This window comes from Carcharhinus amblyrhynchos, chromosome 24 (assembly GCF_965287045.1).
Source record: "Carcharhinus amblyrhynchos chromosome 24, sCarAmb.v2.hapA, whole genome shotgun sequence".
NCBI classification, from domain to species: domain Eukaryota; kingdom Metazoa; phylum Chordata; class Chondrichthyes; order Carcharhiniformes; family Carcharhinidae; genus Carcharhinus; species Carcharhinus amblyrhynchos.
In genome coordinates this window covers 9,101,202-9,127,634 of record NC_137347.1, presented here as the reverse complement: position 1 = coordinate 9,127,634, position 26,433 = coordinate 9,101,202, and the positions used below count along the sequence as shown (strand labels likewise).

General features: G+C 42.8%; 2 protein-coding genes across 2 annotated transcripts; both read right to left on the bottom strand.

The window, feature by feature from the left end:
- Positions 1-6,928: 6,928 nt before the first annotated feature.
- Positions 6,929-23,717, bottom strand: airim (AFG2 interacting ribosome maturation factor). Its single transcript, XM_080211299.1, has 5 exons — positions 23,644-23,717; positions 15,319-15,609; positions 12,470-12,649; positions 10,557-10,675; positions 6,929-8,285 (listed from the first exon to the last, which is right to left on the bottom strand). The coding sequence occupies exons 2-5, from the start codon at positions 15,588-15,590 to the stop codon at positions 8,236-8,238; spliced, it is 621 nt and encodes a 206-aa protein (XP_080067425.1). The 5' UTR covers positions 15,591-15,609; positions 23,644-23,717; the 3' UTR covers positions 6,929-8,235.
- Positions 21,665-21,973, bottom strand: LOC145357955 (histone H4-like). Its single transcript, XM_080211580.1, has one exon. It carries the CDS (start codon positions 21,971-21,973, stop codon positions 21,665-21,667), a length of 309 nt encoding a protein of 102 aa, XP_080067706.1.
- Positions 23,718-26,433: the final 2,716 nt, after the last annotated feature.

Sequence of the window (26,433 nt, the reverse complement as noted above, 5' to 3'; positions counted from 1 at the left end):
ACAAAATGTATACCACTACAAACATCTCGAGGCCTTGTTCATCGTGGCTGGGGACTTCATTCAACTAGGCCAAGTTCAGGAGTGTCCTATCGAGATATTGCCACCACATCTCCTGTCCAACCAGAGGCCCTGTCCCAGAGAATTTTATTGTTTATTGAGAGGGGAATTGATTATAAAAGTAGGGCAATGATGCTTCAGTTGTACACGGTATTGGTACAGTTTACATTTGGAATATTGTATATAGTATTGGCCTCCTATTTAAGGAAAGATGTATATGCGTTAGTAGCAGTTCACAGAAATTTTACTAGACTAATACCTGGAATGGGTGGGTTGTCTTATGAGGAAAGGTTGGACAGGTTAAGGCTTGTACCCCCAGGCTCAAAGGATCAAGTGGTCTAGCCCTGCTCCTACTCCATATGTTTGTATGTTCAGATGTTTTTATGTGCTGAATTGAATTAAAATATCTGGAGGTTCATATACACAAGTGTTTTGAAGTTGAGTGGATGAGCTTCATAAAAATAACATACAGCATCCCTGCCTTTGTAAATAGAGGCTTCACATATATATTTGTGTCAGACACGCACTCAAATTTTGTTTTCATATAATGATGAATCACCATTGAAAAGATATGGACTGGAATCTTACCACCATTCACATGGAGTCATAGAGGTTTACAGCGTGGAAACAGGCCCTCTGGCCCAACTTGTCCATGCCACCCTTTATTTTTTACCCATTAAGCTAGTCCCAATTGCCCGCCTTTGGCCTATATCCCTCTATACCCATCTTACCTAAATGCTTTTCAAAAGTCAAAATTGTACCTGCTTCTACTACTAACTGGCAGCTTGTTCCAGAAGCTCACCATCTTTTAGCGTCCTGATTCTAAAATTGTTCCATAACTAACACCTAGATCAGACCACCTGTTATTTTCTTGCTGTTTGTAGATGTTACTGTGCCTAAGTTGGCTGTCGTATTTTTCTGCATTGCAACAGTGACTGCTCTTTGAAATAAACTTCATTGGTTATAATACAAAGTACTTACAAAACACAAACAGGCCATTCAGCCACACAGTGGCACAGTTGTTAGCACTGCTCCCTCACAGCACCAGGGACCTGGGTTCAACTCCCGGCTTGGATCACTATCTGTGCGGAGTTCGCACGTTCTATCGTGTCTGCATGGGTTTCCTCCGGGTGCTCTGGTTTTCTCCACAGTCCGTAAGATGTGCAATGGTCATGCTAAATTTTTCCCTCAGTGCACCTGGCAACTAGGGGATTTTCACAGTAACTTCATTGTAGTGTTAATGTAAGCCTACATATGACACTGATAAATAACTAAACTGATGCATGCTGATGATTATGCTCACTCTTCCCACCGTTCTTCACCCATTCCCATCAATATATCCTTCTCTTCACTCTCACATGTTAATCTAGTGTCACATTTGTTGTCTCTACCTATCCTTGCGGTGACAGTTTCTACACTTTTGTCAAGCTTTTGTGTGGTCCCAAGATTGTGGACGGCGCCATATAAATGCAAGTCATTTTTTTTTGTATCCACTCAAAGGAACTCCCACTGAGACCTTGCTTGCTCCTCTCACTGCGCCGCAGGAACAGGGGATTCTACTCTCCCGACAGTGACCGGAGCTCAGTACAACAAACATACCAACTCAATTTCTTGCAAGGCAGTTTCCACAAGCCTTCAAAAAAAATAGCACCAGAGGAAACTATTCATTTCCTGTCAGAACACTGCGGGCAGTGTTTCAAAAAGAAAATCAAATGAAAAAGCTAATGACAATGTAATGATATGAATACAAATAGCCTACTGTGGCTGCAGGCAAATTTGACTTGGCATCAATCAAGTGGGGCGTTAATGGTAGCTAAACTGCTGAATAGATATTGTTACTATTTTATAACACCCAGCACTCAGAATCTATCACACATAAATATATCCAAAATGAACAGGCATAATTCCCCCCTGGGCAATTGTGATTCAAATGACAGACGTTCAAGTGCAAATTTGCTGTGGTGACTGATGGGGCAGTTTGCCAAGAGAGCGGGAAATTTGATTCTAAGGCAGGCTGACAAGCACCAGGCAAACAATCCTGAACACGCTTGATACAAAGACCTTCTTGGACACATTCCCTAGAGAACTGGATAGGGAGGATTGCAGTATCGATTTGAAGGCTGCCCGCTATTATGGCTGGAATTCTCCCACATCACCCGCAGCTGGGATTCTCCAGTCACGTTGCTGCGAATGGAAAATTGACTGAAAGGCAAACTCACTGTGCTCGCTGGGGAGGGTGGTGAGAGGGGGAAGGGGAGGTGCGATACGAGACTGGAGAATTCCGGCCTATACCCATTAACCGGCAGGAGGTGCGACAGGCTCCGTGTGGGTGAATGACTCCACCCCTCCTCCTTTCCAGCCCCCACCCTCACCCAATTGTTCTCCAAGAGTTGGGCCCAAGTGCAATCAGAGTAAAATATGTCACGATATGTCCATCCACCGTACAAATCACAGAATCCCTGCAGTACAGAAGGAGGCCATTCAACCCATTGAGTCTGCACCAACCACAATCCCACCCAGACCCTATCCATGCAACACCACATATTCACCCTGCTAATCCTCATGACGCTAGGGTCAATTTAGCATGGCTGCATCAACCTAACCCGCACATCTTTGGATTGTGGGAGGAAACCAGAGCATTGGAGCAAACCCACACAGACACGGGGAGAACGTGAAAACTCCACACAGACAGTGACCTGAGGCCGGAATTGGACCCAGTTCCTGGCGCTGTGAGGCAGCAGTGATAACCACTGTGCCGCCTTTTCCAACTAAATAGGCAAACTAAATTAATTCCAATCATTTGTTGCAGGGAGGTTCCATTTTTTTCCCCCAAGTAACTGAAGTGTGGAGATGTGAAGTTGGATGATATTCAAAATATACTCCGAGAGAGATGGGAGTGGCAGACCAGGAACCTGAAAATGTAGTATGGAACTATGGTACCCAGGAGAGTGAATGAGGAATAACCCTCCAGAGTGATCAACATTTAATGATTTATCTCAGGATAATTTGGATGAGGAAGGATGGTTGACCCTTCCTGGCTTGTCCATCCAGAAGGACCCTACAGTCTCAGCCAATATTTTTTTTAATGCTTCCAGTGTTTTCACTCAGAAATCTGTTCCATATGTTTATCACCTCTGTTAAAAGGCCCATCTGGTTCCCTAACGTCCTTTAGGGAAGGAAATCTGCTGTCCATATCTGGTGTGACCTAGATGTGACTCCAGAGCCACAGCAATGTGATTGACTCTCAACTGCCCTCAAGCAACTACTGATGGGCAATAAGTGCTGGCCAGCCAGTGATGCCCATGTCCCATGAATCCCATGGACCTTCAGTGGGGCAGCTCTCCCTCAGTACTGCGACAGAGGGTCACCCTAGATTTTGAATTCAAGTCCCTGTGGACTGGGATGTGAATTCACTAATTTCCAACTCAAGAGAGAAGAGTGTTGCTACTGAGCCCATGGATGCAATTCTCAAGATGGAGTCTGACCAGAACACAATTCAGTTGCAGCAACATTTCCTCAGCATTTATGTGCTTTGCTATTGTGACTGTACATCACTGGTTATGTTAATTGTTCGCCTTCAAGACTGACTTCTCCTCCTAGCCTCTGCACCTTTACTTTTGGTCTATGATCAGTTTATCTGCATATTGTCCCTCGTGTGTGAAAGCTGGATGATATCACCAATGCTGGTGGCACCCACTCTACCATCTCTCTCCATTCCTTCACTGTTCCTGGGTCATGAGACTGGTTGTCTAAGTCTTCCTATGCCCACCCTGGTTAGATAATGCTTGGATGTCAACATTCCCAAGCCTCGACATGGGGCATAGATCAGCTAGTCAATATCTTCTCCCAAAGGTGGGGGAGTCTAAAACTAGAGGGCGTAAGTTTAAGGTGAGAGGGGAGGGATACAAAAGGGTCCGGGGGGAATTTTTTCACAGAGTGGCGAGTGTCTGGAACAAGCTGCCAGAGGTAATAACAGAGGCAGGTACAATTTTGCTTTTAAAAATGTTTCAACAGTTACATGGGTAAGATGGGTATATAGGGATATGGGCAATTGGGACTAGCTTAGTGGTTAAAAAAAAGGGACGGCTGGACAAGTTGGGCCGGAGGGTCTGTTTCAATGTTGTAAACTTCCATAACTATCTATGACTCTATTCAACAGTTTTATAACTCACTAGTGAAAGCATTCAAAGAAAATGAAGTAACAATTCTTTTTAATACCCTTCAAATTTTCTCCTGAGTTGCTCGCAATGGTTCCCAGATTAAATTTAAATTCCAAAAGACCCCAGGACAATTCTGAATGTTCAAGCAGAAAGGAAGTCCCGCAATATAGAGCAAATTTTAATAGCAATTTATGTAGCATTACTTGTAACCGCAGGCTGTACCAAAGCACTTTAATGGTGAACGATGTATTTTTAAAGGCTAATCAATTTTGTATGACACACAGCAGCCAATTTGTACAAGGCAATGTCACATAAACAAGTTGGTGGAAGGATTAACTTTGCAGGACTCTGGAACAAGCCCTCCTGTTAGGGTATCTCTTTACAGGTGACAGGATAGCACAGGAGGCCTTAGTAACATCTCATCCAAAAGGAGGCAACACCTCTTTAGAGCTACACAGTCAACTTAGATTTTAAGTTCAAATCTCTGGAGGGGTACTTAATCTCCTAATCTTCCCATGCCAATGGCCCACAGTTGATATTTAGATGCAAGTCTTGTTGTAGTGCAAAGTGTGCACAATATCACCACTCGCCAAGGCTTCTTTGACAACATCTTGCAAACCTGCAACCTCCATCACCTAGAACGACAAGGGGAAACCTTTGATGGGTAATTACCCTGCGCTAGGATCTATTCAATAATGCGAGCAAAATCAGGTGGTTCTGACTAGGTTATAGTAATAGTTATCTGGGAGAAGTTATAAGAATTAAAAGCACTTCTGGGTTTCTGAGAACTATAGCACTGGCCTCCACTGACCCACCCCCTCTGGTGGGATGTGAGGCATCCTGTCCATTAATCGCTGACCCCCATCAACCCGCTGCTCAAAAGCGAGAGAGAAAAAATTGAGTTAATGTTTCAAGTTTGTAGGACTCTTCCAGAAGAGACTGATGCTGCCTGACTTGCTGAGTTTACCCAGCATTTTCTGTTCTTATTTCAGGCCTCTATCTCGATGGACCCAGAGGAACAAGACAGCTGCACAAGTTACAAATATACCTTCTCTCCTTTCTGTTTAACCTGTTGATTTAGTATACATTGTGAGGACACTTGGCTCCATTTCTGAATGGGACTGAGATTACGTTGTATAAGAAATAAGTATCCTGGAATACACATCAGAGTCAATGTGATTCTCCTGGACTGGTTTACAATTGAGTAAAAGGGACACAGAGAGAAAGTTCACAGATCATGCACCCCCATATCCGTTCCATCCAAACTGGCCAGGATCCTTGTCTGTTTATTCACCTCTCCCTGGAGATTACCTGGCTCTTGATGGAGTAAGCACCATCAGTCCATGATTCACAAGGTGTCACGACTAGACACTTTGTGAAAAGTCCAAAGATGCGCGAGTTAGGTTGATTGAAAATGCTAAATTGACCCCCGTGTCAGGGGTATAGCAGGGTAAATATGTGGGGTTACAGGAAGAGGGCCTGGGTGAGATTATGGTCAGTGCAGACTTGATGGACCGAAAGGCCTCCTTTGCACTGTAGAGATTCTATAATGACTGTGGGGCACAGGCTGAATGGAACAGCTTTTCCAGTCCTGCCACAAACTGTCAAATCAAAGCACTCACTTCCTAAAACTCACCAAGGGACACATCTAATGACAGCAAATTGATCATTTTCAAAACCAATTCATACAGATGCACCATAGCAAGTATCCTTTCTGGATGTATAACAGCTTGCTATGATTTCTGCTGTGACCAAGACTGCAAGAAACTACAAAGGGTTGTGAACATAGGCCAGTCCATCACTCAAACCAGCCTTGCAACCACTGGTTTAGTCTAGCCTTCCCGCTGCCTTGGGAAAGCGGCCAACATAACTGAGGACCACACGCACCCCAGACATACTCTCTTCCACCATCTTCCATCGGGAAAAGGATACAAAGTCTGCGATCATGTACCAAGCCCCACAAAAACAGCTTCTGCTGCGATCAGACTTTTGAATGGATCTACCTCATATTAAGTTGATCTTTCTCTGAACCCTAGCCATGACTGTAAGCCTACATTCTGCACCCTCTCCTTTCCCTCTCCCCAATGTACTCTATGAATGGTATGCTTTGTCTCTATAGTGTGCAAAAAACAATGCTTTTCACTGTACACAAATATAGGGCAGCACAGTGGTTAGCACTGCTGCCTCACAGCACCAGGGATCCTGGTTCAATTTCTGAGTGACTATGTGTGTGGAGTTTGCACTTCCCCCCCACATCTGCGCGGGTTTCCTCCAGGCGCTCCAGTTTCCTTCCACATTCCAAAGATGTGCGGGTTTGGTGGATTGGCCATACTAAGTTGCCTCTTAGCGTCAGGGGGATTAGCAGGATAAAAACACAGGGTTACGGGGATAGGGCTCGGGTGGGATTGTTGTCGATGCAGGATCGATGAGCCAAGTAGCCTCCTTCTGCACTGTCAGGATTCTATGTGACAATAATAAATCAAAATATAAATGCTAGGAGCCTTTTTAAAGTGGTTTTACCTGGTTTTCAATCAAAACAAACTCACTAAAGAATAGCGGCCTCCTTGACTTAACGGCCCAACAATTTGCCAGTAATAACTGTGTACTCTAGCCAGATTAATTGCTGCAATAAATAGAGCACTGACTACCAGAATCCCATATATAGTAATAACATAAAGAATAACAATTTAAAATGGGATTTAAAATATATTTATTTATAAACCAGAATATAAAAAACTATTTCATGATACATAATTTGATTTTATTGCGGATGAACATTCATTTTTTTTAACTTCTTCCTTGTGATGCATATACACTGCACCACGCAACAACTTCTGTGCAATTTATTTCCTATCTTCTAATTTCTCTTTCATGCCAGGGATATTGGATAATTTTTACCCTGCAGGATTTTCCATTCCCGCCGAGATCAACAGAATTTTGAATGGGTGACCATATTTTCCAGCCTCGGAAATATAATTAAGCCCGTTCCCTCCAAAATTCCTAAGGTTATGAGTTTGGTTTTCCAAATTGGAATGGTAGAATGAAGGGGTGTTTGGATCCAGACCTGATGCCACAAAAGGATTCCCTCCCTTTCCAAACCAACATTCCCCTCCACAAATTCTGTCAATTTGAGGGGTTGACTTATAAAGTGTCTGGTGACAATGGACAGCTGTATCAGAATGTCATATGAATGAGGAGTCAGCCAGTTTCCTCACTCAGGCCCTAAGCAATGTTGTGGAGCAGATGTTTGTGCACCCCTGGTGTCGGGTATCCCTAGGGCTTTGGAAGCAGCAAGTTGAGGAATTTAGTACTTCGAGTGCTAGTTTTAACTCGCACAATCAGTTGTATTACCAAAATTGGAGGTGCAAGAAAAAAAATGAACTTCAGACCAGTAGCAGGATCCCCATTCAGGCAGGTACCTCAGTTGCACCATCAGCGGTGTCAATGCCTACTGCACGTTTTTGAATGGGTTATGGTCACTGGCAACTGCCAGGTGTGCGTTTCTATCTAATACCCTCTGTATCCACCCATCCACCTCCCCCCGCCCTTTCCCAATCCTTTCCACAATGCCAGGCTCCGCCAGTATTTTCAGGAACTTTGCTTCCACGTCTTACAGTGCCACTTCAATTAATCTCTCAGGGGCACAACGTGGGGCAACTTTCACTCCATTGTTCCCTCACATTCTGCAGGACACAGCCTCATCAGGACAGATGCCACATTGGAAATCATGGGCGGGCCACTGCTGCATTGGGCTGGAGCTCCATAATGTGGAAACGTGCTGCCATCTAAACTTTAATTGAAAAGGGATATATTTGCAGAGGATGAAAATGAGGTAAAATGACCAACTAGGCCTGTTCTTGAGGAGTAGTTCAGCTACATTTGTAGTACATACGCAGTAGAGAATATCACTTCTGAACTACCTTCCGTGTTGGGACGTGCTGAATTGTGCCTTTTCAGGACAACTGGCTTCAAGTAGAAGTTGAAATCCTGACAGTTCCCGCAAAGAGCTGTGTCCGTGCTAGGAGCCTTGGCGCGTTTCCATGAAGTATGTCACCTTTAGTAGAGTATCTGGAACATTAAAACAAAGTTGCAACGTCAGTGATCCGTCGAAAACCACAGACAGACAAAATTTTCACGTTAGTTCCCGCAAATCAGATGTAATATTTGCGCTACTGATTTTGTTTTCATTTTCAAGACGTAGACATCATTGGCCAGAAGGACACTGATTATTAATCCCTATTGTTAAAACTGAGTGACTTGCTAAGCCACTCGAGAGGACAGTTAACGAGTTAACCATGGTGTCGGCGAATTAGGAGGCACATACGGGCCAGTCTGGATAAGGATAATATGTTTCATTCCCTAAAGTGTATTAGTCAGTTTGGCTTTTCCAACAACCTAGCTACTTTATGGTCGATTTTACTGGTACGAGCTTTGGATAGATTCGTAGTGTCATTATGTCACAGAAGAAGGTCATTTAACATACTGAGTCCCTGGAGCCCTGGCAAATTAGTTCCTTCAGTATCTATCCAATTTTCTTCTGAAATCAATGATCATCTCCTCTCACTGTAAAAACGAACTTCCTCACATTCCCCTGTATCTCTCGCCCAAAACCTTAAATCTGTCTAAGTTTATTTATTTATTAGTCACAATTAGGCTTTTACATTCGCACTGCAGTGAAGTTACTGTGAAAATCCCTCATTTGTCACCTATCTGGCACCTGTACACTGAGGGAGAATTTAGCACGGTCAATTCACCTAACTTGCACATCTTTGGACTGTGGAAGGAAACTGGAGCACCCAGAGGAAGCCCACGCAGACATGGGAAGAATGTGTAACCCCCACACAGACAGTGACCCAACACGGGAATCGAACCAAGTCCCTGGTCCTGTAAGGCAGCAGTGCTAACCACTGTGCCACCCTAGTCCTTGATACTGTCAACAAATGGGAACAGCTATTTTTGGTCTACCTGATCTAAATCTGCCATAATCTGGTAAACCTCTCTCCAATCTCTCCCACAAACTTCTTTGTTGCAAGAACAGTCAAAGCTTCTGCAACCTCACCTTGCAAATAAATCGCCTCATCCTTGAAACTCTTCTGGTTGATCTCCTCCGAACCCTCTCAAGAGATCTCGCATCCTTCAAGTGTGGCGATCCCAGAACTGGGCACAATACTCTAGTTGCACCGTAACCAAAGATTTGTACAGGTTCAATATAACTTCCTTTTTTGTACCAATATCTCCATTTATGAAGTCCCGAGATTACATATGCTTTGCTAACATTCTCTCAATCCATCCTGCCAAAGATCTATGCACATGAATCCCCAAGTCCTTCTGATCTAACACACTTTTTAGAATTGTGCCATTAAGACTATAGTGCCTCTCTCAATCCCATCTGTCAAAATGTATCACTTCAAACTTTTTTGCATTAAGTTCCATCTGCCATTTGTATGCCCATTCTGCTAGCTAATGTCCTGTCACAGAAGACTGATATCATCCCCACCATCTTGCAAACCTTTCAGTTTGGTATTTTTGCCCTGCATTCTAATTTTGTAGCCATTTCAATACAGCTGCAAAAGTAGTGGTCCTAGCACTGACCCTCCGGGAACACCACTTCTTATGAAAAGAAGTTAGCTATAGTAATGGAAAACACATTTTAAATTGTTTTTTTTTAAAGCTGTGGTGATGGAGTGACATAGTCTTTGATATAGGTCCTGGTGATGATCCATCATCACCCAGTCTGAAAAGCAACAATTTACCATGACACAGTTCCCTGTCCTTGTGCCAATTTTTTTTTAATCCAAGCTGACACTACCCCTCCTTTTCCACAAACCTCAATTTTATTAAGCAGATTTTTATGTGGTACTTCGTAAACCTTTTTTTTTAAAATCCATATAGACAACATCCATTTCATTCCTTTCATCGATCGTCTCTGCTACTTGATCAAAAAATGCAATCAAATTAATCCATTTTAATTGCTATTTACAAATCTGGGCTGGCTCTCCTTTATTAACACAACCTTCTCCAAGCGCCTGTGGATTTTTTTGTTGATTACTGTTTTTTAGACCTTACCCATCACTGACCGGCCTGTAATAATTTATTTCCAGATTGTTTTGAATGACATCCTTCTTCAACTGATCCAAATAAAATCATTACTACGGTTCCAGGTTTCAGATTTAATTTTTTTTCCCCGCTCTCTAACTTCCTTCTCTTCCTTTGCCTCTCAGAAGGTGCTAAATGGGTTATAATTCCAGTTTCCAGAAGCTTCCAAATCCTTTAAATCTGCCGGAGAAAATGGTTGAAGCAAGATGAGAACATGAAACTGAACAAGTGACTACAAATTACCTCGAACCAAGTCCTGATCCATCCGTTCTGATGCACTACTCCAGGATTGGGGGAGAGCTCGAAGATTTGGCAGATTATCAGGGCTGATATCCTGAAGTAAGAGTCTCCTGGATAGATATCTTGTATGATTGTTAAAGAAAACACAGTAGTAAAATGACAAGCAATTCAAAGATCATATGGATGTCTTACACTGTCAGTGTCCTTAGTCTTCTATAACGAAGAACTGACATTAATACACACATCAGTACGTTCCAAAGTACCAATAGTTGGAGATTCGGCACTGATATCATGGAGAAATGAGGGAGAGGCTGAAAATGTGGCTGTAAAGGTGACTATTTGGAGGTGGGAGAGATATGGCAAGGGAAGGAGTTTCAAAAAAGGGGTTCATTTTCAGGCCTCCATTCTGGTGTAAAAGGAAACTGTCTTGAAAACAGGACTAGAGGACGATAAGCTGCAGCCCCGTTACCACCATCAGTGTGCCTGTAACACATTCACCCAGCCCAACTGCTGCAAGGCCACAGAGCTCTGGCTCACGTGAGTACTTTTAAAATACTAATCGGAGATGGGCAGCATAGTGGTTAAGTGGTTAGAATTGTTGTCTCACAGCGCCAAAGACCCGGGTTTGATTCCTGCTTGGGTCACTATCTGTGTGGAATTTGCACGTTAAAGTAGTTTATTTATTAGTCACAAGTAAGGCTTACATTAACGCAGCAATGAAGTTACTGAGAAATTCCCCTAGTCGCCACTGTCTGGCACCTGTTCGGATCATTGCACCTAACCAGCACATTAAAATCCCCTAGTCGCCACACTTCGGTGCCTGTTTGGTTACACCGAGGGAGAATTTCGCACGGCCAATGCACCTAACCAGCACGTCTTTCAGAATGTGGGAGGAAACTGGAGCACCCGGAGGAAACCCACGCAGACACAGGGAGAATGTGCAGACTCCACACAGACAGTGACCCAAGCCAGGAAATGAACCCGGGTCCCTGTATCCGTGTAGGTTTCCTCCCACGGTCCAAAGATGTGCAGTTAGGTGCATTAGCTATGCTAAATTGCCCCTTGGTCTCCCGGGATGCACAGGTTAGAGGGATCAGCGGGGTAAATATGTGGAGTTACGGGGATGGGGCCCAGGTAGGATTGTTGTTGGTGCGGTCTCCTGTCACTTCATTATTCGTGGTGTCCATTTTAGAACACTCTTTGACCTATGTTGGAAAAGAACAGCTTTAGTTCAATCAAAATTAATTATCAAACAAATTAAAGTAAGGACTTTGGTTGTCATCCTAGAGTGTCATCACTATCCATCCCTAAGTTTTGATGTGGTCACAAGACAGCCAGATGGTCTGTCACCACTAGTAGAGCAGACAGAAGGATTGCACAGAGCAGACTGAAAAAGCAGACAATGCAAGTAAAGGAGAGTACAGGCTAGCCAACACTCCTGGATTGTCCACAAGTCTCCCAGAATGCAAAGAATCGATGGTTCACACCTGCCTGTCCACAGTGGGGATCTGCCGGTTCAAAAGTATAACCATTCTCACCATCATCCCACTTGCCTGTGTCCCCCCCCCCAAAGCCTTTATCCCTCCCACCAACACCACCCATCCCCCTCCCCAATCCTCTGCAATTACACTTGTTTTGGGATACCTCCTATCTTAAGAAATGGCTTGAAAACATATTGCTTGCCCTCTGTTTTCCTTTAACGCCAGAATGAGGCCTATAAATTAACCCCTTTTCTGAAATTCCTTCCTTTGCCATATCTCTCCCACCTCCAAACAATCATCTTTACAGCCACATTTTCAGCCTCTCCCTCACTTTTCCATAATATCAGTGCTGGATCTCGCACCCTGAAGTTACAGCAGGGTGACACCAGCCAGGAAGGGAGCCCTAGGGGCACAGGGACCAACAGTGAAGGATACTGGCTTCTGTAGAAGCGTTGGACATCTTGAAGCCATTCCAGCATATCTGCCACTGAAGGGCAGAGACATGAACGCTCAAGGATTGCAGTCAAACCAATGGCATCAGCATGTTGTTCGTATGTTTGGAAGCACGCTGTCACTTGATTATTCGTCGTGTCCCGTACCTTTTTTAAAGCACTCCTTGATCAATGTGGGAAAAGAACAGAATTAGTTCAATCAAAATTAATTCTCAAACAAATTAAGTTAAAGTCACATGGGCTTTCCTCCCTGAATCTTTTTGAAATTGCCATTAGAAATTTAACTGTTAGCACAGTTGAAGTCTGATTCCACAGGACTGCAGGCTCATTTTGGTATTCTGGAATCACTCATAAAAGAATATGGATTTTCCATTCAGCTTTAACATTGCTTTCTTGCACAGTGAACAGTCAAATAATTTATCCTAGTCGTTCTGACAGGCAAGTCAGCTCGGTTCAGTTGGTGGAACACTGATCTTGGATTCAGAAGGTTGCATGTTCAAGCCCCACTTCAACATTTGAAGGCAGTCTTGATTGACACTCAGAGAATGCTGCATTATTATAGATTGCTGTCTTTCAGATCAGATGTCCAGCAGAGTTTGATTTAATACATAATGCACAATTTGACAAAGTACAGTAAGCTTTACCCATTCCCAAGCCCAACCATCACAAACAGACAAGGCTGCCTGTCATATAATTTGCTACTTGTGGGACCTTTAGTGCATCCATTCGGTTCAGCACCACTGCAAATGTAACTTATTTGATACGGAGTACACATGGACATCTCAAAGATGTGCCAAATAGATGGGGATTACTTCTCAACAAGATGTCTTAATATTAGACTAGGCTTTATTTACTTGCTTCTACTTTCCACTACTCTTCTGAATCCTTGAATTGTGTGGATTACCTTTCAGAGCTTAGATTGAACAAAAAGAGAATTAACAATCCAACCAAATCAAGGTTAGTAAAGCTTCATTGTTTGGACTGTGAATGGTTCAGTCAGATGAAATTGATAATAATTATGAATCTGTAACTAAAATTTGTAAGGGCTCAAGACAAAGTTTCATTAAAAAAAAATGAAGGAACCAACTACCCATACAGGTCAAAAGGCCCACCACCATCTAAATTCCTGAACTGTAAATTGGGTATCTGACTTCTGCTGTTGTGCCACTGGACAACCTATCCGGCCTCAGCATCTCAGTGCAGAGTTCGGGAAGAAAGTAAAAGGGCTCCCATTTCTTGGACAGCGCATGTTAATGACTACACACTGAAAGCAAGCTGAATACCAGACCAAAACCGACTGCCTAACCTCACCTGGGCCAAATATTGAGGAGTGTCCAGCGCCTGTAGAAGTAAACCCTAGCATGAGTCTGTGCATGTTAACCATGCAAGTAGGCTAAAACAGGTGATGGCATCAGATCAGCTATCCATTCTGCATCTCTCTTAATTTTCAGAAATGGCACTATCAGAGTGATGATACTACTACTGATATATTTTACATTAGTGGGAGACCGCTTACAAATGCAGTGCTTTATTACAAGCAGTTGGTTTGTCTGGAAGGAATACAGCCGGAAAGCATGACAATTATTCATTTTAGTCACGTAAGTGTTGATTTAGCAAAGGCTTCATGTAATATTCTTTGATTAAAGAAATGGAAGGTGAGTTAGGTATACAGGGACTGATATTAGGTTAATGGGAGGAGCTAGGCTTGTAGTAGAAAAGACAGTTTCATTTTCATTTTGAAAAGGGCAGTTACTGATTGAAGTGGTTTAAAAATAGGTCTGCTTTCTTGCTCCAAACAAGTATTTTTCTGAAAAAGCTCTCTGAAAGTTCTAGGGCTGTTATCCAAATTAGAGCAAGTTTATCTGTGTTTGCTAATTATTTTGAAAGTAAAGTTTAAGCCTGTAAGAGAAATATTGCTTAATTGGAACTGAATTAGTGATAAATTAGAAATTACGAGTTGTTGCTTTTCATGTTTAAAGATTGTTCAATGTTTAATAGTTAAACTGTTTGATTTTATTAGCGTTTTATATAAACTTTGTTATGAATAAAGCTTCTTTTGACAAGAGATCCTTTGTCAGTGGAGCTACTCCTGAGGCATTTATGCAAAAAATAAAAAAATTGTTAGGATCTAATGTAATTCCATACCATCCCTTGGGCTCCGAGCCCAGCACTCTAACATCAGACAAGTCACAGTTACCCTCAAGCCGACAACAATGTGAATAAAATAAATGACACACGCTGTCAAGACTTTTCACAAGAATACCAAATTGTAAAGGGAACAACAATTTATACTGCATGAATAGAGAATACTCTCTGGATGGCAAATGGACTCTGATGCACTATAAATTGCTGTTCCTTTTACAATTAAAATTCTTGTGAATTGCCCTGCTGAGTGCAAGAGAAAAAGCTTTGACAGCATGCATCCTTTTTAGCAATACTAAAACAGATGAGTCAAATTTGAGAACATAGATAATAAATATCGAATGTATGTTCCCAAGGGAAATTTCAGCTTAATTTTTTTTTTAAATGGCAACAATGCTGCACCGAGACTGTGACTCACTATAAAAACTCTTTGTATTGTAGTCACCTGGAGATCTTTTCATTCCTCTTTACTTATGAACCATATCATTGTGAATTATATAATTCTTGCTTGGACACATTGATAAGAGTGGTTTTAGTGCACATCCACATTCCCACAAGAATGAAACACCCATAAATGTATCCAATATCAGATCTAGCCGGATTTCAGCAATAAGCCAATACTTGTACAGATTAATGTTCCATAATGCACTTAAGACTTAATTATCAACAAGTTAATGATGTAGAGCCTACATTTTTTCACCAAGTTGTTGCAAATTGATTTCGATAGCCTGGTTGAGCTTATACTTCAGACGGGCTTGCAGGTCAGGAAATTCTCGAAAGGGAGTATTCTTAAACACCACTTTATTGCATGCCTGGAGTTGCTCTGCCAGGTTACTCAGTGAGCTCAGGATGGGGAGACATTCAGTCAGTGTAGTTTCCCATGAAATCTGTTGCTGCTCAATGACCTGGAAACATTTCTCTAGGGCTTGATGAAGAACCAGCAACACTTGTCCCTCAGACATTACTTCCTGTTCCAAGAACCTGTAATTTACAGAATCACCAAATATTAAATCTGGTCAATAAGAAAAAAAAAACCCTTGCACAAATGATCAAACTATTAAAATATGTTTTCAAAAATATATTAATTGCCAAACTACATCTTTTAAACTATAGATGCTAAAGATCTGATTATTCAGCGTTGAAAGTTAACTAAACAAAGGGCCAAACTTGAAATATTGATTCCTCTGTTCTCTCTACAGATGCTGATGAGCTTGTCTGCTCCCAGTACTTTATTCTTTTGTTGGTCTTAGCTGTCACCAGTTCGGTGAGGCCTTTCTAATCAAATGGAATTAATTGGATTTTACGATCTCAAAAAACATTGTACAAATTTGACATGAGAATGCTGTATGAAACCACACCACAATAGTGTCTGCATCCACAAATCACTTCATTAAATGGGAAGCACTTCGAGACATGCAAGCTCTCACAGAATAAAAGTCTTTCGAACTCAGCCACATCAGGTTATATTCTATGGACACGTTAAGTGACTAGATATCAGCCGTGGCTGACCTGACTTGAGAAGATTGTGGGTTCAAGACCCACTTCAGGCCTTGAGCACAAAAATCAGTGCCAACACTCTAGTGCAATATTGAGGGATTGCTGCACTTTGGGGGCACTAGCTAAAAGATGGAATGTTAAACTGATGTCCTGTCTGCTCTGATGAAAACAGAAAATACCAAAGGCACTATTCCAAAGAGAAGCAGAGTCAAGTTGGTGTCTTGGGCAACATTTATTGCTCAATTGACATTACAAAAACAGATTATCTGCTCGTTATCACATAGCTGTTTGTAGGATTTTGCAAAGTGAAAAATGGCGACAGAATTTAGGATGGGACGGTGGCACAGTGGTTAGCACTGCTCCCTCAGAGTGCCAAGGACCCAAGTTTGATTCCTAGCTTGGGCTGCTGTCTGTGTGAAGTCTGCAAATTTTCCCATGTCTGTGTGGGTTTCCTCCGGGTGCTCCGGTTTCCTCCCACAGTCCAAAGATGTGCAGGTTAGGTGGACTGGCCATGTTAAATTGCCTCTTACCTGTCAGGAAGACTAGCTAGGGTAAATGCGTGGACTTATGGGGATATGGCATGGGTGGGATTGTGGTCAGTGCAGACTCAATGGGTCAAATGGCCTCCTTTTGCACTGCAGGATTCTATGATTCTATGAATTTCCTGCAACAGTAATTACATTTCAAAACTACTAACTGCCTACAAAGCCTTTCAAGATGTCCAATGGTTGGGAAAGGCATCATATAAATGTAGGTCTTTGTTTCAAAAAGAACAATCAGAAGAGAGTTAAATCACTAAGGGATGCATATGATAAATTTGTAGGTAAGTGTATCAAAATGGTAAAAGCATTGAATAATGAGTTTGCTCAGCATTTACCAGGGAAACTACTAAGGACAGCATGAAGATAGCAACAAATTTATTAAGATGCTTGAAATGGAAAGTGAGGAACCAATTGACAACCTAATCAAATAAAATTCCTGGCCCAAAAGGATTAATTCTATGCATAATTAAAGAAGTTAGGGAGGAGATAGCAGAGGCGCTATTATAGTTACATAAAAAATCATTAGGAAAAACAATATTGCCAGAGGACTAGCAGGTAGCTAATTTTATTCCTATATCTAAAGAGAGAGATGTCCAGGGAACTGTAGCCCAGTTAGCTTAATGGCAGTGGAATGAAATTTAGTGGAATCATTACTCAAAGATGTAATTGAAATATACCCAGTCAAATGAAACTATAATGAAGGATAGTCAGCATGGATTTCAAAAGTGAAGTTGTGTTTGACTGCACTTACTGAATTGTTTGAAGTAACAGAGAGAATGAACAAGGATAAAACAATAGATAAATGGGAGATTTTCAAAATGCACTTAATACAAGGTACTGAAGAGTAGACTAGGAGCATTTGGTTTCACTTGTCAATTGGGGGACAAGTATCAGAATAGGTAACAAGTTGATGGCAAAATAGAAAACAGCAAATAGGGATTAAACATACATAATCAAACTGGCAAAAGATGTGAAGTAGTGATTCTTAAGGTTTGGTACTGGGACTGCTATTGTTCCTGTTTACATAAATTACTTAGACTTTGGAATTATAGATACAATTTCAAGATTAGTGGTCAACATCAAATTGTGGACACTGAGTATAATAAGTACTGAGGAATGATTACAACAAAAGATAAAAAAAGCATTAATAAATTTGTGGAAGGGGTATGCTATTAGCAAATGAACTTCATTAGGGACAAGTGTTATATTTTGATAAGAAGAACGAGGAGGCCATATATTGCTGGAATGAGTCTAAACGGAGTAGGGGAGCAAAAGAATTTAGAAGTACTAATCCAAAGTCAGTAAACGTAGTGACAGAGGGTAGTAGTGCAATAAAAGAGCAAAGCCAGGAAATGGCATTCATTTCTAGAGGAATGGTACTGAAAAGTCGAGAAGTTATGTTAAACTTGTGGCAATCTTGGTTAGCCCACACTTGGGAGTATTGTACACAGTTCTGGTTGCCAGATTTTGTGAAAAAAGGGATATGGAGGGACCAGAATGGGACAAAAAAATTCATAATGACAACAGAGCTGAGACGATATACTTATCAACTTATCATGACTAAAAGGACTCTGGCTCTCTTCTCTAGAGATAAGGCTGCAGGGGTGAGGGTAGAAATAGAAAAAAATGTTTTCACTAGCAAGAAGGCCAGGACAAATGGCATAAATATAAGCATGCCAAATAAATCTAATATGGAACTCAAAGAACAGTACAGCACAAGAACAGGCCCTTCAACCCTCCAAGCCTGCACCAATCATGATGCCTGCCTAATCTAAAACAATATGTATTGATGGAGTCTGTATCCTTCCATTCCCATCCTACATGTGTTCATCTAGCTGCTCCTTAAATGCCGCTATTGTACCCGCTCCCACCATCTCCCCAGGCAGCACGTTCCAAACATTTACCACCTCTGCGTAAAACAAAACTTGCCTTGCACATCTCCTCTAAACTTTTCCCCATGCACCTTAGTACTTGACTTTTCTACCCTAGGAGAGAGCATCTGACTCTCCACTCTGTCCACGGCACTCAATCTTGTTAACCTCTATCAGGTTACCTCTCAACCTCCGTCATTCCAGTGAGAACAAAGTTCTCCTCATAGCTAATGCCCTCCAGACCAGGCAACACCCTGGTAAGCCTCTTCTGTACCCTCTCCATAGCATCCACAACATTTTGGTAGTATGGTAACCAGAACTGTACACAATATACTAAATGAGGCCTAACTAAAGCTCTGTACAGCTGCAGCATGACCTGCCAATTTTTATACTCAATGCCCCAACTGATGAAAGCAAGCATGCCAAATCCCTTCTTGACTACCTTATCCACCCATGTTGCCACTTTCAGTGATGGGTGGACACCCAGGTGTCTCTGACTGTCAGTACTCCTAAAGGTTTACTGTATAATTCCTACATGCATTGGACCTTCCAAAATGCATTACCGCATGCTTACTCAGATTAAACACCATCTGCCATTTCTCGGCCCAAGTCTCCAACCGGTTTATATCTTTGATAATCCTCTTTATTATCTGCAATTCCACCATTTTTGTGTCGTCTGCAAACTTACTAATCAGACCAACTACATTTTCCTCCAAATCATTTATATATACCATGAACAAAGAGCTGATCCTTGTGGAACACCGCTAGTCACAGTCTATCATTCATAAAAGCACCCCTCTATTACTATCCTCTCTTCTATGGCCAAGTAAGAAGTCTCACAACACCAGGTTGAAGTCCAGCAAGTTTTAACCTGGTGTTGACAGACTTCTTACTGTGCTTACCCCAGTCCAAAGCTAGCATCTCCACTTCTATGGCCAAGCCAGTCTGTATCCATCCTGCCAGCTCTTCTCTGATCCCAAGTAACTTCACCTTTCGCACCAGTCTACCATGAGGTATCTTGTCAAAGGCTTTACTGAAGTCCATATACACAACATCCACTGCCTTTGCCTCATCTTTCATCTTAGTCACTTCCTTGAAAACCCGATTAAGTTAGTGAGGCCCAGCTGTCCCTTCATAAAACCATGTTATCATTAATAAGTCCATTTGTTTCCAAATGTGAGCAAACCCTGTCCCTAAGAATCTTTTCCAATAATTTCCCTATCACTGACATAAGGCTCACCGGCCTATAATTATCCCTGCTACCCTTCTTAAATAATGGAACAACATTGGCTACAGGTGAAATTCCAGAGGACGAGAGGATAGCCAATGAGGATACAAAGCTTTCTGTCGAGACCCCTGCAATTCAGGAGAAACTTCTCTATCCAAAGAATTTGGAAGCTGCTACCTTATGTGGTTGACACAAAAATCAAACACATTTAAGGTGAATTTAGATATTCACATCAGGAAAAAAGGATTAGGACGAAAATGCTGATTGGATTAGACGAAGAGGGGTGGGAGGAGGATCAGTGAAATATAAACCAGTTGGGCTGGGTGACCTGTTTCTGTGATGTAGACTTTAATTCAAGAGTCAAAAACATGCATATTCAAATAGAAACATCCATTGTAAAGTCAATTAGATATTCCATTCTTCATTGTTCCTTTCCCAAGAGTATTCATAATGGAGGCATTATACTTACAACTTGAAATCACTTTCTTGGGATTTAACTTTTCTTAAATGATATAGATTTATGACAGTGGTTTTACATTTTCAGTTTGCTTTGCTTATTCAATCTTGATAAACAGAAAAAAGTGAAGACTGCGTCCAAACGCCCATTCACATTAGTAACTGTGACCTAATCACATGTGTGCTTGCTGACTGATAATCAAATTAATGGGGGTGAAGTTATATATTTTATTTGAATAAAGGGTGAAGTGGTCCATGCCCCTTTCTCCTCTGCTGCAGTGACTCCCATCATATGGTCACCATACTATGAGCAATTAGTTAAACAGTGCCTATTTACACACGCGTGGGACTGTGCATTAAGCCTTGAACGAAGATTTTAAAAAACGGCAAGGTGGCACAGCATCAATGCACTGGAAGCTAAATGCTTTATTTTGTCTCTCACCTTTCCAAAGAAACATGGAAGACAGGAGCAGGAGGTGGCAATTTGGCCCTTTGAGCCAACTACATAATTCATCACAATCATGGCTGATCATCCAACTCAATAGCCTAATCCTGCTTTCTCCCATAACCTTTGATCCCATTTGCACCAAGTGCTATATCTAGCCACCTCTTGAATACATTCAGTGTTTTGGCTTCAACTACTTACTGTGGCAATGAATTCCACAAGCTGACTACTCTTTGGGTGAAGAAATGTCTCCTCTCCTCCTTCCTAAATGGTCAATACTGAATCCTCAGACTATGACCCGTGGTTTTGGACTCCACCATCGCGAATATCCTCCCTGCATCTACCCTATCTAGTCCAGTGAGAAGTCTATGATTTTAGGCACAACTGTAGTTTTTCTGATAAGCCAATCTTTTTAATATGATAGAGGTACAGGTACAGTGCCTCAAATCTGTAAACTGGCTATGTCTGCAAACCTAACATTTTTAAAGCTGCCATCACTTGGCTTTCCCTCCTCACTGCTATCTTTGGTCTAACTGCATGGCTGGAAAATTCCTTGTAATTGTTCCCAATCCACTGCCAACAGCTTGGTGAAGTGCAGTGGTGATACTAACAGATCTGAAGCAGCTCCAAAGATTTTTTTTTGGCTTATTTTGCAGCATTGTCACCATTTCTTTCAGAACTGTCATTTGCACTCCTTACTTCAAAAACATACCATAATACTTTCTACCTGGTCCAGCACAACATGAAAACCAGCAAGAACTAAAATCCGGAACAGTCCCAAGGTTGCCAGTTTTGAGACACTGTACCTGATATTTTTTTTTAAATCTGCAAGAGACATCTGAAAAGGTTAATAATCACACAAGTTTAAAAATCCCTCAAGATGCTATAAATAACAAAGGTCTTCTTACAACAGGCTTCACAGACTGGCACCAAAACCATTAGTCTGGGCAAAGTTCATTATATCAGACATTTGTCTCTGTTCCTCTTTACACAATCCTCAACCACCAAAGCCATACAGGGTCCACCCTTGGCACATTAGTGCGTCCACCACATCCATTGTGGTCACTGTTTTGTGCTTGGCGTATTCACTGTAGGTCACCGAGTCCCTGATCACATTCTCCAAAAACACCTTCAACACCCCGCGGACCTGCTCATAGATCAAGCCGGAGATATGCTTGATGCCTCTGCGGCGAGCCAGGCGCCTGATAGGTTTGGTAATGCCTTGAATATTGTCACGGGGCACCTTTTGGTGCCGCTTGGCTCTGCATTTACCAAGCCGTTTACCACCTTTCCCTCTACCTGACATGATAAATACCATCCATGAGCTGGACTATGCTAATTTGTAACAATGTATTAGGTTTTCCCATTGATAATGAAGCAAGTGTAAAATGATTGCAATTAATATATGCTGATTACTTGTAATCAAATCAGAAACTACAATTGGTTATGTATTTTGGAATACATCACTCTGGTTACAGAAATGTGAACTATAGCATCCTTGCTATTGTTTGTGTTAAAATAGCTGTTTATGAGAACTCCGTGACTTGGTCTGGTTATTTGAGGGTAAAGTTGTGATCAATTAAAAGGCTGACATCAAAGCTCGCAACACTGTCCAACTCACCAATAGAGTATTTCTAAAGATGCATAACCTTAATATTTAATTAAAACAAAATATTTTGAGTTAAGTCGTAAAAGTGGCCATCTGAAGTATGTGAAAATCTACTGGAGCTCTTACGTAGCTTTCAGCCTCAGCACCCTTGTACCTTCAGGTGCACAAGAAAAAATGCTTATCACTGTATTCCAATACAATAATAAATTAAACATGGCTGATGGGACACTTCAATGCCTTTTACATCCACTAACCCAAATGAGTAAGAATTCCAACACAAGGTTAAAGTCAAACAGGTTTTCTTTTTGTTTTTATTCCAATTTAATCCAATTTAATCAAATCAATCAAATCAATCAAATCAATCAAATCAATCAAGTCCAATTCAGAGTCTCAACAAGTTGAGACATTCCTGAACCAAGCTGAAAAGACAGCTCTCACTTCCTGTACTGGGCTTTTTTCTAAATGATCCAAGCTGATTGGAGTAGGCATGACTCTTCCTCCAAGGTGTGATCGCATTTGCATCTTACCAAAAGGCCAAGATGCAGCTTTTAAAAATTGCTTCAGACAAAGCTAAAATGTAACCTAATGACTTCAACCAAGCACAGCACGTCCATATTACACTTGATCTTAGCCAAAAGGCCAAGGGGTTATTTGGTATCACGGGCTTTCACAGCGCTGCTTCTTCATCAGGTGAGAATATAGGAACACTCACTCTGGCTGTGCTTAGCTGGTTCATAGAATCATAGAACCCTACAGTGCAGAAAGAGGCCTTCGGCCTATTGAGTTTGCACCAACCACAATCCCCATCCAGGCCCTACCTCCATATCCCTACCCACTAATCCCTCTAACCTATACATCTCAGGACACTAAGGGGCAATTTAGCATGGCCAATCAACCTAACCCACACATCTTTGGACTGTAGGAGGAAACCGGAGCACCTGGAGGAAACCCACACAGACACAAGGAGAATATGCAAACTCCACACAGACAGTGACCCAAGCCAGGAATCAAATCCAGGTCCCTGAAGCTGTGAAGCAGCAGTGCTAACCACTGTGCTACAATGTCACCGCACCATGGTTAGCCATATTTGTCTTTTAAACGCTCTCCTAATAAAGGACCAGCGCTCCAAAAGCTCGTGTTATCAAACAAACCTGTTGGGCTTTAACCTGGTGCTGTGAGACTTCTTACTGTGCCTACCCCAGTTCAACACTGGCACCTCCACATCATGGCCCCATTAACAACATGGGAACGTGGTTGGTGCTCAGCAGACAAACTGTAGAGGAAGGCAGTCACCATTGGGGTCCTATAGAGCCCCAGTCCCTGACCACTAACACTCTAACAGACTTTCCCCAGCTTTCACTCAGTACCTGCTCCTTAAATCGCATCCCACTCAATGGCGTGTCGCGATGGCCCATGCGCAATGGCTGCCACAGAAGCTGCGCACGCGCAATGGCCGCCGCCACAGAAACCGCGCACGCGCAATGGCCGCCACAGAGACCGCCCCGCCTCCCACACGAAAATACGCCTGCGAGCTTCCCCACCCTGCATCAAAGTCGCGCATGCGCATATCACGGCCTCGAAACAGTGCTCACGCCGATCGCCACCGAGCCTGCGCGTGTCGCCAGAGTTGCGCGCGCGCATACCAACTCTCCGGCCCGCCCACCGCACCTCCCCAAAGCGCGCAGGTGTAGCCCCCCAGCCAAGTATCTGGCATTCTCAAAGAGGAGGAGGGTGTAGAGATTAATATCTGTCCCTGCTAATTGCTAAACTCAGGCGGCGATTTAGTTCCTGCTGAGTTTGTTTCCCTTGGCCTTTCAGGCAGAACGGAGCATACAAGGACAAGTGATGGAAAATGGGATTAAAATAGAGGGGCTGAAGGGTCTAGTTTTGTGTTGTAAAGTCTGTAAGAGAACCTGGATGACCAACTGTGGGGGAAAATTTAGGGGAAAATTTAGGGGCACTTTGCCAAGAGGGAGGGAGTGCAGAGGAGGTTTACTAGGCTGATACCGGAGTTGAGGGGATTGAGCTATGAGGAGAGGCTGAATAAACTAGGCTTGTACTCGTTAGAGTTTAGAAGAATGAGGGGAGATCTCATTGAGACGTATAAGGTGATGGATGGGATGGATAGGATAGAGGTGGAGAGACTCTTCCCGCTCAAAAAAGACAGTAGGACTAGGGGGCACAGCCTCAAGATAAAGGGGAGGCGGTTTAGAACGGAGTTGAGGAGGAACTTCTTCACTCAAAGGGTGGTGAATCTCTGGAATTCTCTGCCCGTTGAAGTGGTGGAGGCTGCCTCGCTAAATATTTTTAAGAAGCGGGTTGATGGGTTCTTGATAAGAGAGGGGATTAAGGGTTATGGGGAGAGGGCGGGAAAGTGGAACTGAGCCACAACAGATCAGCCATGATCTTATTGAATGGCGGGGCAGGCTCGAAGGGCTAGATGGCCTACTCCTGCTCCTATTTCTTATGTTCTTAGATGGTAGCCACAGCCAGGGGCAAAGTGTAGGAGGGGGTGTTGTGAAGATCCAAGTGTGGCTATGCCTTTTGCTCAGGTGTGGTATACAACTCCAGACCTGAGCACCCTACCCTTTTCCACTCCTACCCCACTGCTAACCTGGGACTGAGACAGCCATCACAGTTGACACACTGTGACTGTGTTACACCCATCCATCCCTGAGTAGGACTGGATGAGTGCTGCTTGAACCAGATAATCCTCCCAGTCACCAGCAGATCTACCCTCACTCCCGACCTTCCCCCAATTCCAATCACCCATCTGCTGAAGCTGGGAGGGGAGCTACTGCATCCAAGTGTCTTCTGTGTACTGTGTTAGCTCTGATGTCAGGGATATACTCATTTCTCTGTTTAAATATTTAACATTGGACAAATACCTTAAAATGGCTAAATCTATGCTTGTCCATGACCGATGACCAAAATGAGCTGCTGTGTTGGACAAACCTGCACTAATTATTCCTGAAAAGCCACAAGTGACACACTGAGTTGAACAGAATTCAAAGCAAGCAAGACAGATGCTTCTATCTTAGAATTCCTACAATACAGAAAGAGGCCATTCACCCCTGCGGGTCTGCACTGACAACAATCCCACCCAGGTCCGATCCCCATAACCCCATGTATTTCACATCTTAATCCCCCTGATTTTGACAGGCAATTTAGCATGGCCAATGCACTGAATCAGCACATCTTTGGACTGTGGGAGGAAACTCACGCAGACATGGGAAGAATGTGCAGACTCCACACAGATACTTAATCAAGCTGGGAATTGAACCTGGGTCCCTGGTGCTGCAAGGCAGCACTGCTAACCACTGTGCCACAGTGTCCCCCTGCATGTCATAACACAGGTTGACCAACCAGATCCACTGATCTGTAAGGAGCAAATGTCCCTGCAACCACAAGTTAGGGATATATGCCCTTGGTTTTAGGTTAGGGAGTGAATCAATTAAAGTTTTCTAGATATTAAGGGGAACAGGCAGAACAGATACAAAACATTGGAGAGTCTAGGATAATAATTGGCAACATTTATACCAAAATAATCATTTTTAAAAGACTTGACTTGCTGAGTTTATGATGTGGAGATGCCAGCATTGGACGAGGGTAAACATAGCAAGAAGTCTCACAACACCAGGTTAAAGTCCAACAGTTTTATTTGGTAGCAAAAGCCACTAGCTTTCGGAGCGCTTGCTGCCCCTTCGTCAAATGAGTGGGGAAATTTCTTATATTCCAGATTTACACCTTTTATTGGGGAATTTTTCAGATTGGGGAGGCAGCCAACCGAGCTGTGACCTACCACCCTCTGGAAAAGCTGGCGCCTGATTGGCTTCCCTCTAAGACAGCCAGCATCTGATTGGCCTGCTCATTGACACAGCCGGCACCTGATTGGCCGTACTCAGATACCCAGCATCTGATTGGCCCCCCTCTAAGGCAGCTGGCATCTGAATGGCTGGCTACTGAAGCCCTGATTGGCCAGACACTGAGTGCGGTGGGTTGCGGTTGGATAGCCTGTCAGCTGGCGAGGCAGTGATTGGCTGGCTACTGAAGATGCGCGGTGATGATTGGTTGCTCACTGAGGCACCGGATTGGCCGGCCCACTGAGGATGGCCAGGCCGTGATTGGCCGTTCGCCACATAAACTGGGTAGTCATT

Coding starts and splice junctions, on each gene's coding strand:
- airim (XM_080211299.1), bottom strand. CDS start 15,590: ATGTCTGAGGGACAAGTGTTGCTGGTTCTTCATCAAGCCCTAGAGAAA. Junction 12,650..15,318: donor CAACAACTTGGTGAAAAAAT/GTAGGCTCTACA, acceptor ACATTGATCAAG/GAGTGCTTTAAAAAAGGTAC. Junction 10,676..12,469: donor CAACGCTTCTACAGAAGCCA/GTATCCTTCACT, acceptor CAATCATACAAG/ATATCTATCCAGGAGACTCT.
- LOC145357955 (XM_080211580.1), bottom strand. CDS start 21,973: ATGTCAGGTAGAGGGAAAGGTGGTAAACGGCTTGGTAAATGCAGAGCC.